General features: G+C 36.6%; 1 protein-coding gene across 4 annotated transcripts in view; it reads right to left on the reverse strand.

Moving 5' to 3' along the window:
* Positions 1 to 14815, reverse strand: part of LOC150087353 (uncharacterized) — a 521069-nt gene that overhangs the window by 154175 nt on the left and 352079 nt on the right. For all 4 annotated transcript variants that reach the window (XM_090371151.1, XM_090371150.1, XM_090371149.1 and 1 more), the window contains 2 exons: positions 13541 to 13662; positions 9852 to 9982 (listed from right to left, as the gene is read on the reverse strand). In XM_090371151.1, the coding sequence (XP_090227277.1) occupies positions 9852 to 9982; positions 13541 to 13662 (253 nt within the window). The remainder of the gene's footprint in view (positions 1 to 9851; positions 9983 to 13540; positions 13663 to 14815) is intronic.

Raw genomic sequence — 14815 nt, forward strand, 5'->3', positions numbered from 1 at the left:
GCCTGACCATTGCCTTATACAATGGAATAATCACCTCCTTATCCCTGCTGGAAAAATTCCTGTATATCATTGACAATACTCCATGAGCTACTCTTGCAGCCCGTCTGCACTGCTCAGAGAATTTCATATCTGCCTGCACAACCACCCCCCAAGTCCCTTTCATTCTCTACCACTGTCAGTGTAGTACCACAGAGTTGATACGTTGCTCTGGGGTTGCTGTTTCCCATGTGTAGAACTTTACATTTGTCAATGTTAAACTTCATTTGCCACCTCTCAGCCCATCTGCTCAACCTTTCCAGATCCTGTTGCAGCAGCATAGTGTCAGTAGTGTCCTTGACAACCCTGCCAACCTTTGTATCGTCTGCAAACTTGGACATTAAGCTTGATATACCATCATCAATATCATTTATAAATACAGAAAACAATAATGGACCCAACACTGAGCCCTGAGGGACTCCACTAATAACATTAGTCCACGTTGAGCAGTGTCCATTGATTACCACTCTGTCTTCTCCCCCTCAACCACCCCTTTATCCATAGCAGCAATTTGCCTCCAATGTCACACTGCTCCAATTTGTGTAGCAGTCTTCCATGTGCAACAGTATCAAAAGCCTTTCTAAGATCCAAGTATATAATATCAAAGTTATTCCCTGCATCCAGTTCTTTTGTGACTGCATCATAGTATCCAATCAAGTTGGTCAGGCAAGACTTCCCCTTAACAAAACCATGCTGTGTCTGAGCTATAACTGAAGTCTTGTCTAAATGATCCTGCAGTGCTTCTTTAACCAGTGCCTCCATTAATTTTCCTGGAACAGAAGTTAAGCTCACAGGTCTATAATTACTTGTGTCAGCCTTTGATCCTCCTTTGTGAATTGGGGTCACATTTGCACATTTCCAGTCTATGGGTACCTCCCCTGAGTCCAAGGAAGCTCTCATAATTATGGCTAAGGGTTTGCTTACTTCCTTTGCTGCCTCCTTTAATATAACTGGATAGATCCCATCCACCCTGGGTGCCTTTCTTGTGTTTATCTTCAACAGTTTCTCCTCCACTTTACTCCCAGTTATTTCAAGATTCTGTAGCTTACTGCTAGAGTTGAATACACCTCGGGCATTCCCCTTGCTGAATAACTCCTCATGTGTGAATGTCGATGCAAAATATTCATTTAGTTTGTTAGCTACCTGAGCAGGATCATCAACATCAAGTGGACCAATCTGATTCATCCCCTTGCTTCTAGAGTTTATCTAGCTCTTACCCCATGACCAGTTAATGGCATCCTTCCACTTGCTGAGACTAAACACATGAGGGGGCATAAATTCAAGTTGAGGGCGCAGACAGTTGCAGAATAGATGTGTGGAAGTTTACCTTCAATCAGTGGGTGACTGATTGCTGGAACAGGCCTCCACCTGTTGTTGTGGGAGTGGATGGGTGAACTGCGTAGTTTTTTTTTTTGGCTGATGCTATATTTGCTTGCATTAGTATTCATCATCATCAGCCATTTTCAATCCACTGCAGGATGAAAGCCTCTCTAGCAACTTTCCAGTTGTTTCTGTTTCATGCAACCACCATCTATTTACAACCCACAAACTCTTGAATTTTATCCATCCATCTCCGCTGTTGTCTTCCAGGTTTTCTTTCAGCTCCTATTGGTCACCATTCTCTTATTTTCTTAGTCCATCTGTCATGTCTTCGAGCTATGTGTCCTGCTCAAGTCCATTTCAGTTCCTTTTTTTTTTTTTTTTGGGTAGTTGTTGGCGCATTGACTTCTGTGGCTATAATGCACCTCCCAAGGTTTTTGTAGTACTTTAATCCAAGCCCGAGGCGGAATTCGAACCTGCGACCTTTGGGTTGCCAGGCAGGCACTTTACCCACTCGGCTAGCCCGGTCGACTGTTTCTCTCCTTATTCAACAGTCTCATTCCTAATATAATTTGTTCCATTCTTATCTGTGTAGTTTTCAGCTTCTCTTACATTCTTTTGGTGAGTGCCCAAGCGTCACTTCCATAAGTCATGGTGGCAAGTATATATTGGTTAATTATTTTACATTTTAGACAAATTCGAATATTACTCCTCAGTATGTTACTGTATTTCCTGAATGCTATCCATCTGAAATTCATTCTTCTCTTGACTTCCAGCCAATAACTTGTCCAAGATAAGTGTATTAATTCATCTTTTTAATTTCTTCTACTTCAATAATTATATCCCTCCCTGTGGCATACTTGTTCATCTTTACTTTAGTTTTAACCATATTCATCTTTAATCCGAAATCCTTACCAACTCTGCATAACTGATTAAGATTTTCCTCTAATTCTTTGGGATCGTGGCTTATGACTACAATGTCATCTGCAAATCGTAAATGGTTTAGGTACTCTCGGTACACAATAACTTTCTGTGACCAGTCCCATCTGCTGAAAGCTTCAAGGGCAGCAGTAAACAACTGCAGAGATATTGTGTCTCCTTGTCAAACACCTTTCTCAATTTTAAATTTGCTGCTGTCTTTGTCTAGTCTAATAAAGCAGGTAGCATTCTTGTATATTTTCTAGTCGTAATGTATGGGATCTCTCTGCCTCGTCTTTCCAGTGCCTAAAATGTTGCCCTATGCTTTATAATCAAATCCCTTTTCATAATCCACAAATGCCAAGCATGGCAGCATTTTATATTCATTTGCTTTCTCCATTAGCTGTGATATTATGTGAAGGTGATCGATAGTTAAGAATCCTGTCCTAAAGCCAGCTTGCTCTTTCAGCTGATTCTTTCTAATCTGTGTAACGATGGTATTATTAATACACATAACACAAACATATATTTTAAATGCATAACAGAATGCTGATGGAAATCAATAAAAAGGTTAAATTAACACTTCATAGATTAAAAGCCTTCCTTGTTCCCCTTTGTTTTTCTCACTAATCTTATTGCCCAGTAATGACCCTTGTAAATAACTTGTAGATGTGGGACAACAAGATAATTGGTCTATAATTTCCAATTTATCTCCTTTCTTATGCAGCAAAATTATGATTGCATTATTTAGGCATCATGCCTTTCCTAATGTATTTTGTGAAGAGTCTTGCCAGTTTGTGCCATGTCTCTTACTCTTAATTTTAACAACTCTACAGTAACTTCATCTTCACCTGGGGCTTTTTGATTCTTCATTTTTTTTCAATGCATGTTCTACCTCATCAGGAACGACATCGGGTATGTCATTTGTGTTGCTAATTTGTGATCCATCTTCCCCACTGCTGGCATCACTCTTGCTCCTTATATAGTACTCTATAGTAGTCTTCTGCTATTTGAATTATGCCTGCCTTTTCTCCTCTTTATAAGTACACCTTTACTAATCTTCAGATTTAGTATAATTTCTCTTTCTATATTATTGCTAATGATTTCTGATTTAAGTCCTCTGTTTTCCCTTAATGCTTGTTCTTATCTTGTGTTAAATCTTCTTATATCTTCTCTGAGTCTCTTCCTAATGGCTTTTCATAATTCAGTATACTCAGTTTTGTCCTTGTTGGTATTTATCTTGCTCTTCATTTGTCGTCTTCGGTTCATCATGATAAGTGTGTCCGGACTAATTTTTTCTTCTTTGGATTTTTTCCTTTTACATATATGTTTTGTGGGCTTCATCACTTTCAGAAAGTTGTTATTCCTCATTGATATCTGGGTCCTGAAAGGTCTGCAGAAACTCAAACTTATAAGTTCCAGTACTTATTCCTTTTTCTGCTCTTCTGTTTTTTTTTTCCCCTTTCTTTTCTAACATCTATATCAAAGTGCGCATATTACTATTCCGTGATCAGTTCTAACTTCTAATCTTCTTCAGGACGATAACATCATTCACAATACAGCTTCTACTAAGTCAATTTCATTTGTTGTTAATCCATTTCCACTTTCTGTTCATTCTTTTCTTGCTTGCGTGTGTGTGCGCGGCGGAGGGGAAGGGGGGCATCTTTGCCAGCCAGTATTCTCCCCAGAAAAGTTTGCCAGCCAAGAAAGTGCAAGACTTTGCATTATAAAATTCCCTGTTATTTATAATTGTGAGACTTAAGAGATCCAGAGCAACAATGAATTGCATAATTAAACACTATATGCTCCTGTTGCAATGACTTCGATCACATAGTATGTTCGAATTAATATTGATCAAGATCAGTGAGCAGTACCATACAGTAATGCGAGAATCACTTAAATTTTAGCCAGGCAGTCAGTTAAATTCACCGGGCAGTACACTCATTCAATAGGTCCTGGGGAGAACACTGCTGACATTATGGCTTGAAGTGAAACAAAGTGTTCTGAAATAATGCTTCCTTAATCACCGCACAGAACTCTGATAGGTGAAGATGAAATGGGACCAGCCTATTAAAATGTGTGTAGTATGAACAGAAGAATACTAAGTTAGTTACCAAACAAAAAAAGGATATATAATTTCAAGAGCTATGCTGATTCATTCACTCATCAGATAGACTTGCATCATGTCGTTGTCATGACTACTCCTCTACATATTGAGCATTACAGCTGTGGTTAATACTATCTACTCCTCTTTCATATGGGGATAGGCCATTTAAACTGTTTTCATGAAAAATTAACGAGAAACAAAGTAGACAACGTTTCCTACATTGAAAGTAGTATAGGTGACCCCCGTTAATGCTGATAATTTGTTCCCAAAAAAACAGAGCACTCAAGTGAATCAGCACTAAGCGAGCACCGTATTCCCGTAATGTAACATATGTATTTGTGAGTTGCAGTCTATGCCATAGGATATTTCCTAATCAATAATAAACAGTAGAGAAAAGACGCACAACCATCGATTAAAATATTTAATATTAAAAATTTTTTACATATAAAATATTCTCCATTACATACATATATAATTATGTGGTAAGTAACTAAATTACATACCAAAATCAAACTTAAAATCATAAATTTATTAATCCGATGGTGCTGGGCTGTCGAGTTTTCGTTAACTCTGGTCGGTTTTGGGTTGTACCTTGGCCACCTTCCTAGTAAACTAAAAGGAGTTTTACTTTAAAATCCCCACAGCATTTCCACCCAACAATAAAGACAACTGATCCTTTGCCGCTTTGAAACCTGACGTGTTTTTTTTTTTTTTTTTTTTTGTTCTTTCGATGTGACACTTCTTTTAGGCATTTTTTTTCCAAAAAAGTTTCATCTATGTTAAAACTTGTTGAGAAGTTTAGCAATACATGCAGGCCTCGATTAACGTGATTAATTCATCCCGCGAGCGCATTGCGCAAAACGGAAACATGTTAATCGAATACAATAATCAATAGGAAAAATTATAATTGGTCCTTAACCTTCTGGAATGTCCATAAAGAATTTTAAAAATACCTTTTAAATAATTTTTTAACTGTATATAATGTAAAAGATAATGAAAATAATCATGGAATTAAATGTTTATTGCATAAAACAGCGGTTCCCAAACTGGCGCTGCGGAATATTTTAAATTTTCGAGGGAAACACAGCGATACTCGACATCTGTCGGACACTGCGCGCACTTTTAGCTCGAGGTAGTTCACAGTTCCAGCATTTCTTATTAAGTTGTTTGGACCTAACTACTAAATGGAACTGTTCGGTATTTCTTTTGGTCTGGGTACGCCTCGAAAAAATTACTGAGACACTAATGGCGCCGTGAACCGAGAAAGTTTGGGAACTTCTGACATAAAATACACGATGAAGAAATGACTGTTGCAGAAATATTCGAACAGTGTTGACTTTCTCTTTTCATCAATCAATTTCCGATAGCCGACAACAGTCTTCTCTGAGCCCTGGCGAAATAAGTATCGCAGAAAACCCCAAACCTTTTGTTTGAGGTTCTCTGTGATACGAAAGATTTCATCTAATTCTTTTACCGTTATCTCCTTCGCGGTAACATTTTAATCTGGCTCATTTAAAAATTAGAATTTTTATGCAAGTGTGCAGCATTGACTTTATTAGCAGGAGACAAACAAGTAACACGTCTTCTTCCGATGGTTGATGGAACACACCGAGGCGGGCAGCAAGCAAACGTTTGTTTACTGACCGTACGACTCGCGGTAAGCTTAACGCGTGATCCAAATCTTTTTCAACTATTGAATAATAATAAAAAAAAAAAAAGATCGCGTTAACTGGAAATTTGCATTGTGCAAAGTGGTATAATTTTTCAAATGGTGTTAACTGAAAATCGCGTTAATCGAACTCACGTTATGCGAGGCCCGGCTGTATTCTTCAATACTTTTTAGTAGGTTTCAGCTCCTTGATCTGCACTTGCAGCTTCTCCCTGGATTTTAAATCTATCTTACCAGCCCTTATTGGCTTTAAATGGTTCCACATTTTATTTTATTTTTAACGGTGAGATTTCTTCAGATCATCATATAGGCTAATCAATTTTTCTTTAATAATATTTAACTAAACAGAATTATTCATTGGATATTACCTTCAATAAAATTATTTAGAAGTCTCCATTTCAATTATAATAGCTGGCCTAGTTGCTTGCAGTGGGACAGCTGTCTTTCCCGCTTCTAAAATTAATTCTTTATTTTTTATAATTGCTCTTACAGTGGAATCTGCCAGTCCTAAATTATTGCACACATCCACTGGTCGTTGAATGGAATCGATTCGCTTCAAAACGTATAATTTAATTTTCAAATGCAGTATATTTCTTACCTTAGTATGACTCGTACTGCATCCAGATGTTCCTTTTTAATTCTTATCCATCATTATTAATCTTCGAAAATGTAACTGCATTGCATTAATTATGATACAATGTTCGAGCAAACTACTGATGTCTAACAATCTACCGAGTGATGACTAGACTTCGGATAAATGCATATAGCACAAATATTACAAGCAATATACTTGATCATTTATTTAAAATGTGATCTCAGAACTACGTAACAAGTCACTATAGTGCAATTAAAAATTAAATTAGCGTGGGAGAAATTTTCACTCAGCGTGGAAACTTTGCTATTCGTTTTCAAGCTATCAACTACATCAGATGAAACGTTATCGTTAAACATGACAAAAATTTAATCCAATCTGTACGGTGGTAAAAGAGCGTTATAGTGAGTTGTGACAGCATTATAGCGAATCAGCGTAGAGTGAACCGCGTCATAACGATGGCCTGCTGTATTTTTCATTTGTATTTAATGGTAAGGTATTTACCAATAATGACAAAACATTAAAATATGGGACATTTCTGTATCCTGCCAATGCTTTTGTGAACACTGATGTTGCAGGCTAGCTTCTTGAAGTGGGCCAAGATATTTTCAACTATATTCTTGTAGTCTGGATCTTTGTTGCTCCCTAAGAAGTTCTTAACAACAGACCCAAAGCTAATGCATGCCTGTTTTTCTTTTATTCACAGTTCCCCCAAATTCTGTCACTCATTAGTTCAAAAATTTGAGGTCCAACAAAAATGTTTTAGCTTCTCTTGGGTTATCAATGGGAATTTAGAATAAGGGTAGTTGAAGGAGACCTTACTGAGGTAAAGCTTTCAGAAACTGTTTTGTCCAACCCAATTTGATGTACAAGGGTGGAAGGAGAGTATGGAGTCTACCAGGGGTTTATGAACTATGTTCTTTCATCCAGTGAACATATTGCCACTCTTTGGCAAGACCTTGACATCCCAGTTCTTAGTCCTTGCTGAACCATTCCACTCACATAAAAAGCAAGGCAGTTTTTTGTAGGCAGATTGCTGTCCAAATAACTTGCCACGTTAAAGTCAGCTCAGACTCAACCAACCATGTTCTTCGTACTTAAATATTTGTTAACAACTTCAAGTTCTCATATGTTTCTTTCAAATGCACAGAGTGAGATAATGGAATTTACCCATATTTATTCCCATTGTGGGCGACACACCTTTGAGACTCCTCTTTGATGAGTCTAAAATAATAAAAGTATCTGCTGTGTAGGATTGTAAAAGATTCTTAAACAGTTCATAAGTCATTTATATTACTGCAAAAAACCATAAAATCATCCTTAGAAAAGTAGGGGACTAGTTTTCATTCTGTGTCTGAGGAAAAGGTTCAATGTGCTCGATTTTTTTGATTTAAGTCTAGAACCAAAGAGTTCTGCAGATTCCTTTGGTAAATTTGTAAAAATCAGATTACAGAGTTCATACTGTAAAAATGTGGGCTGGACTTAATGTTACCAAGCATGTATACTTCAGAAGCTTCACTTTCAGCACTCTCTGCTGCTACATTCTCCAATGTAACTGGATGGTTGGGAATTGGCAAGTTATCTCCATGTGGGTCTAGTCTAATGGGAGAGGGAATACAGTAGAACGTTGGTTATCTGGAATAATTTGAAAGGCTGATTTTTCCTTTTTTTTTTTTAAATGGTAGTATCTGAGACAAATGTTTATTATGCTACAAGAGTATTTCTGTCTTTTTTTTTTTTTATTTATGTTGTATATTTGGTGACATTTTGTATTAGGACTGATGGGTTTTCTCAGAAACCATGAGTGATAGAGTTAGTCATTTGATTCTCAATTTTTTCCATGACATATTTTGTTCTCCTCTTCATTTCATATTATGTATAGTTTAGCTCCAGATTCAGTAAGAATAATATCGGCTCGAAACCGTATAATTTATTATTTTTCAGTTTGTTTGTTTGTTTGTTTTTTTTTTTTTTTTGGGGGGTAAAATGTCAATGAGAAGAAACAGCACTGAAATGGACAGAAAACCAGGAAGAAAGCGATATAATCAAATTGATATTACTAAGGAACTTGAGAGATTTAGCAGCAAAAAAAAAATAGGTCATGACGAATGATCGAACATTTAAAAAAATTACTTTAAATTTTCCCCACAAAATTTGCAGTAAAATACCTATCCAAATATAGATATATATGTAAATGTGCAAATTTTTATATGTCTTTCTACTCATTAAAGCAATTTTCCTCCTAATGATATTTATTCAGCTAATGGAGAAGAGGGATGCGGGTTACGTGTAATATATGTAACAAATACAAAAATACTTCTGGCCATAAGACTAACGACGAAAGTGTAGCGCAATATCCATTATAAAAATTACCTTTTAGGAGATAAATGGCTTAATTACATAGAGAAAATTTCAACTTCCAAGGTCCTGGAACGAATTACCAAAAAATAAAATAATAAGCAAACAATGTGCTATTGAGTTCACATTACGATATTTTCACGATACCTCCATTTATTTTTATGGATGCAAAATACATTTCCACGATTATTACAAGTTTTCACAAGCCTTTTAAAACTCATGTAAAGTCAAATTTCCACAAGACGAATATTACGTAAGTCGCGGAATTCCTGTACCTCCATTTATCCCTACAGATGCAAAATAGATTTCCATGTATTTTTTTCAGTTTGCACCGGACGTCAAAAACTTATGTAAACTCGAATTTGCGTAAGTCGAGTATTACTTAAGTTAAGAAGTTCCTGTGTTTTTGAAGATAGGAGAGTGATAATACCACTGAATAAGGAAATTCTGAGAGTGCATCTGAAATGCTGTATCCAAGTGGAGAAATAAATTGCACAAACTACAGAGGAATGTAACTACAGACATTGAGCTTTTTGAAAAGGGTCAACGATAGGTGATGTGGCAATGAAATCAGTAAAAGTGTATCAATATGGTTGACTTCAAATACATGTAATATAGAGTTCAGTAGCATGTTTAGGTTCAACTTTGGGCATGTTTTTTAATAATACAAAAGAGGTAAATAAACTTACATTACAGAGAAAGAAGCATAGACTGAACTGTATGAATTAGATAACTAAAGAATATCATCCCCTATATATAAATTATGTGGTGAGTAAAGATGAATAGCTTAAAAATCTCCAGTAAACAACTAAATTTCAAAATTTGTTGAATAACTATAAAAGGTAGCATACGTTTTGTTTCAAGAGGATAAGGAGAATCGCCCCAGTCGGCACTATTAGGTCTTTCCTTCTTTTCTTCTCTTGTAATCCCTGATTTACGCTCTCTTTCTGAGGTCTGATTATCCTGCCTCTCGACATTATGTCTGAAAAACACAATTTATGAAGAAATTAAAACTTGCATTTTTGTAAAAGGCTGTCTGAAACTAGAGATGAAACAATATCTGTTTTGAATGTTACATAAACATTCATCATACGTCATGTCTTCATTACATCATAAACAAGTCAGATTTGATAAGTTTTCATAACACTTAATCTGACAGAAATTCAAGAGTTTTATTCCGGCTCTGTGCAGTTCATGGATACGTTTTTATTTATATAACTATGAAACTGTGGTGGGTATACAAGGTATGGTTATGACAACCAAACTCAACTCCATCCGAAATCTTTATCTGAGGGCACAGTAAAAAGATATGCATCTCAGACAGCAGATGACATCTTCCCAGTGACATCTGCTGTCAGTCACTGACTGCCCCCACTAATGCCATATTTTCAGTGAAAATATATTTACAAATATTACATTTCTCTCGTTAACACAATTTTTCCTTGGTGTACATCTTACAGTAACTATATTGTACACTGGTGTTCAAAGAAAGTGAATCAACTAGGAATTTCATATTTTTAACCCTTTTTTGCGATGGCATGTTACATTAATGGCTAGCATCGCAACTAGAAATATAAACAAAAGATATCTGTTAATAGTTAAGGCAAGGCTAAGTAATATTTGACAGGTTCTCTCAAAATATTCCAAAATTAGAATTTGCAACCTTTATACAAGTTTTGATAAACAAGACAATTATGGCCGAAATGTTATTAGAAGCCCTCAATTTGCTTCAATTAAAATTTTAAATGAAAAGTTCACCAGGTGCAAACTAATATTTAGTTAAATAGCCTCTGGCCCTGATGACAGCAGCAGCACACTGTCGAGGCCTTGACAAGATGAATTTCTGAAGATAATCAACTGATAGTTTGTGGTTCCAAACACGAATTATGGCTTCCTGAAGTTCACAAAGAGCCTTTGGTTTCTTTCTGGCAACTGCAGATTCCACATGATTCCAAGAGTACTCTAAAGGTTTCAGGCCCAGGCTGTTTCCTCGCCATCTAAGAGTTATAATGGACTGTTCTTCCAACCATTTTTTTCACCTGTAACAAATGTAAACACATTACCATCGAACCTCTAATGCAGAAATGGGGCTAAAGTAACTACACAAGTGCGTACTTGGCAGGTTGAAATGGTCTGTAATGGTTGGCAGCAATTTGTCTTCCAATATAGCCAGGTATCCATTGGCATTTATGGAACCTTTTACCTACTCCGCAATACGAAATGCACCCCCGTATCATTTGGCTGGTAGGGAATTTCGCTGTAGACACCATACAGCCGGATGGGATTCACCAAGTTGGCGGTGAATCATTTGTCTCCCATCAAAGCCATGCAGGTTGAATTTCTTCTCATCCGAGAAAATAACTGACTTCCACTGCTGGGGTGGGGGGATCCATTTGACATGCTCCTTATGCCACATTAATCAGGCCTTTTTCATTTTTTTTGTGTGAGGAGAAGGTTTGTCTTAGGACGACGGGTTACAAGTCCATTTTTGAAGAGAGAACTTTTGACTGTTACTGCAGTTGCTACCACTCCTGCCTGTTCTTCCCATTCTCTTTTCAGCTCAGACGAAAAAGCTTTACGGTTTTTAAGGCATAAGCACTTCAACACGCGGTCCTGTTTTGGCATAGAGACTCTGCAAAACCAGTATTCTTGAGTTTGGAAAGAAATCTACTCACTCTGGACTGATTACAAGACACTCTATAAGCAATAAGATGGGAAGAATGTCAGTCCTCACGTAAAGCAACAATAGCACTCTTTCTTTGTGGTGTCGACACAACATAACTCGCCATCGTGACACAAGGAATGACTGCAACTCTTGCAGAGCATGCTTATATAGCTGAAAGTAACATTACATCATCATTTATGCGTGTGAATCTTATCTGATGCAATCTGTAAGAAATATTGCCATATACTTAAGTATATGGCAATATTTCTTAGAGGGTAGCGGATTAAGGTCGGTTGAGGCCCTGGGCGCAGAAGAAAATATTGGGCCCCTTAAAAAAAAGAGAGACAGGAAAAATAAAAATACATGTTAACCATTTTTTTTAAATAAATAAAAAATATTATGTACTATTAATGTTTTATTTCCAATAAAATTTGAATATAATATATGTATAATATAATTAATAATAGCATAATAATAATCACAAAGTTTTGAACTAATAGTTGAGCATATATAAAAGTATAATTAATGATAGTATGCATATAATAGGAGTAACAATCAGAAATTTGAACAAAAAAAATCATAGAATTTTACATGAAATTAAATTTTTTTTCTTTATTAAATTTCATCTTAATATAATTTCAACAATATAAGATATACGTGTATATCGTAAGTCTCCACTGCAGGAGAACCTTTGTAAGTACAAAGTAGCAGGTGTCTCCGTAGCCAGGTGGGAAGGAGCAGCAGTGTGTAGCACACGCTTCTTGATTAGACCGGGGTTCGAGTCTGTTACCACCAAATACGGAAAGGTCAGGGAAAGACCACCGCATATCCCGGAGCAACACGGCCTTAGTTGCTAATGCTCCTAAAAACCAAATAACAACAAAGTAGCCAGGTGGGAAGGAGCAGCAGTGTGTAGCACACGCTTCTTGATTAGACCGGGGTTCGAGTCTGTTACCACCAAATACGGAAAGGTCAGGGAAAGACCACCGCATATCCCGGAGCAACACGGCCTTAGTTGCTAATGCTCCTAAAAACCAAATAACAACAAAGTAGCAAATACGACTCTATTGCTCCGATGAGCGGTAGTGCAGCCATGCTGGGCCTATGCAGCGTAGTAATGAAATAATGAAAATAAGCAAATATAAACATACTATCAGATTTTACCGCCGATTGTAAACTTGTACGTAATTAAAATTGCATGCATGAAACCAAACTTGGTGTCATTAGAAAAAAGTGTCAGGTTGGGGTTTTGCAGGGCCCTTCAGAAGTTGGGGCCCAGGGCGAGCGCCCGCCGTTAAATCCACCTCTGAGGGGGCGATTCACAAAAAGGAATGGAAACGTTGAAAATTATATCTAATACATACTAGCAGTGCTTTTCCAATACAAAAGCTCAAGAATACAGTGTTATGTGAGATTTCCCACAATTCTTAAACCGTGTTATATAAGTACCGTGTTGTGCGAGGATTGCCGCAATTTATCGATCATGTTAGAGCGAAAACGTGTTGTAGAAGTACTGTGTTATATGGGGGTTGCTTGTATCACATTTGGACTTTTGAACTTTTTGTCATATTGTTTTACATATTATCGGTTTAAACCCAAAAATAAATATTTTTTTTTTCACATCACATTTAAACTAGCCATTTTTCTGACTATTTGCACTGGACCACATAGAAAGATAGTGAAAATAATTCTGGACTGTCAAGGGTGAATTAAAAAATATTATTATTAAAACAGCTCATGTGGAAGACAAAGTTAATGCAGTTTAACACACACATACTAAGATCAATTTAAGGGGAAAATAATTTCATACATCAAGAGAACAAATCAAAAAGGAAAATAAAATTTTAATATCTATTAGAAGGAACAGCTGTATACCTTTCCTCTTTATTAGAATCTCGGCTTGTTCTTGAATCTCTACTATCTGGTCTTTGTGGTCTGTCTCTATCCCACCTTTCTTGAACTGGCGGAGTAATTTCTACTGGTTCATCAAAGGGATCCTATAATTATAAGATAAAAATGTAAGTAAAAAGAAGTTGTAATAATTGTCAAATAATCAACTATTTCTCCAACACTGTATTTCCAGATGTTTTAAGGTCAATGTTGAGAGGCTGTAGTTTTAGTCATCACATATTTCGAGAGCGAGAGAGAGAGAGAGAGAGAGAGAGAGAGAGAGAGAGAGAGAGAGAGAGAGATGTAATGAATGGGAAATATACCAATCATTCAACCTCCTGATCTATGTAAGTAAAGGGTTTTGTTATCACAGTGAGGAGGAGGCTTAATAACTAAGAGCATAACCACAATGTCCCCCCTCCTATCCTGTCTGTCCTTACTGCACCATATACAAATTCAGCATCACTTATGCCTATGTGACACCATGTCTCTGATATCCCTATGTTTGTATTTGATGACTATCAGTACTTCAAATTTATTTATGCTGCTATCATTAATGTACATACACCTCCTTACTCTTAGTAAACCTAATACAGCCCATGTAATATATTAGTTTGTACTCCCTCCCCCAAGCTAGTAGTTTTAGGACCCACCTATCACTCACTGCCTCGATAACAGCAGCAAATATCCTCTTCTATATAAATGTATGCCATCCATAAAAACGGTCTTTCCTGTCAACAAGCATACATTATACTGAGAGAAATTCTTCCCCACGAGCCTTGCATATTCTCTCCAGGGATGAATTGAATAGTTTTCAACGTGTATTCCCTCTTATCATGTCTGGGCAAAATTGCAGACACTTTCAAATTCAATACTAACTAGTGGAATTTCCCAACATGTACTTGTCAAGAATGTCCTCAGTTCTCCTACTCTTAAGACTATTAAGGCCAACATGTACAACAATCTAACATTTAATCTAATATTAAAAGGAAGCTCTTTCTATCTTACTTATTAACACCTTCTGTGACTGCTGCTGTAGTTATAGTTTGTTATGACAGATTGCTGTCATAACAAACTTTCCAACAGAACAAACACATTACACACAAGATTAGCTTAGCAGATTTGATACAATTTAGTGTTCCAGAACACTGATGACAGTGATACATATAAACTTATGTACTTAGATGTTGACCTATGGAAAAACAGACTGACTAACTTGGAAGGGAAGAATTTGTGAACCTATCCACAAGAACTCTTTTC

Source organism: Mastigoproctus giganteus, chromosome 4 (assembly GCF_048544385.1).
Source record: "Mastigoproctus giganteus isolate SK-2022 chromosome 4, ASM4854438v1, whole genome shotgun sequence".
In the NCBI taxonomy this organism is placed as follows: Eukaryota; Metazoa; Arthropoda; class Arachnida; order Uropygi; family Thelyphonidae; genus Mastigoproctus; species Mastigoproctus giganteus.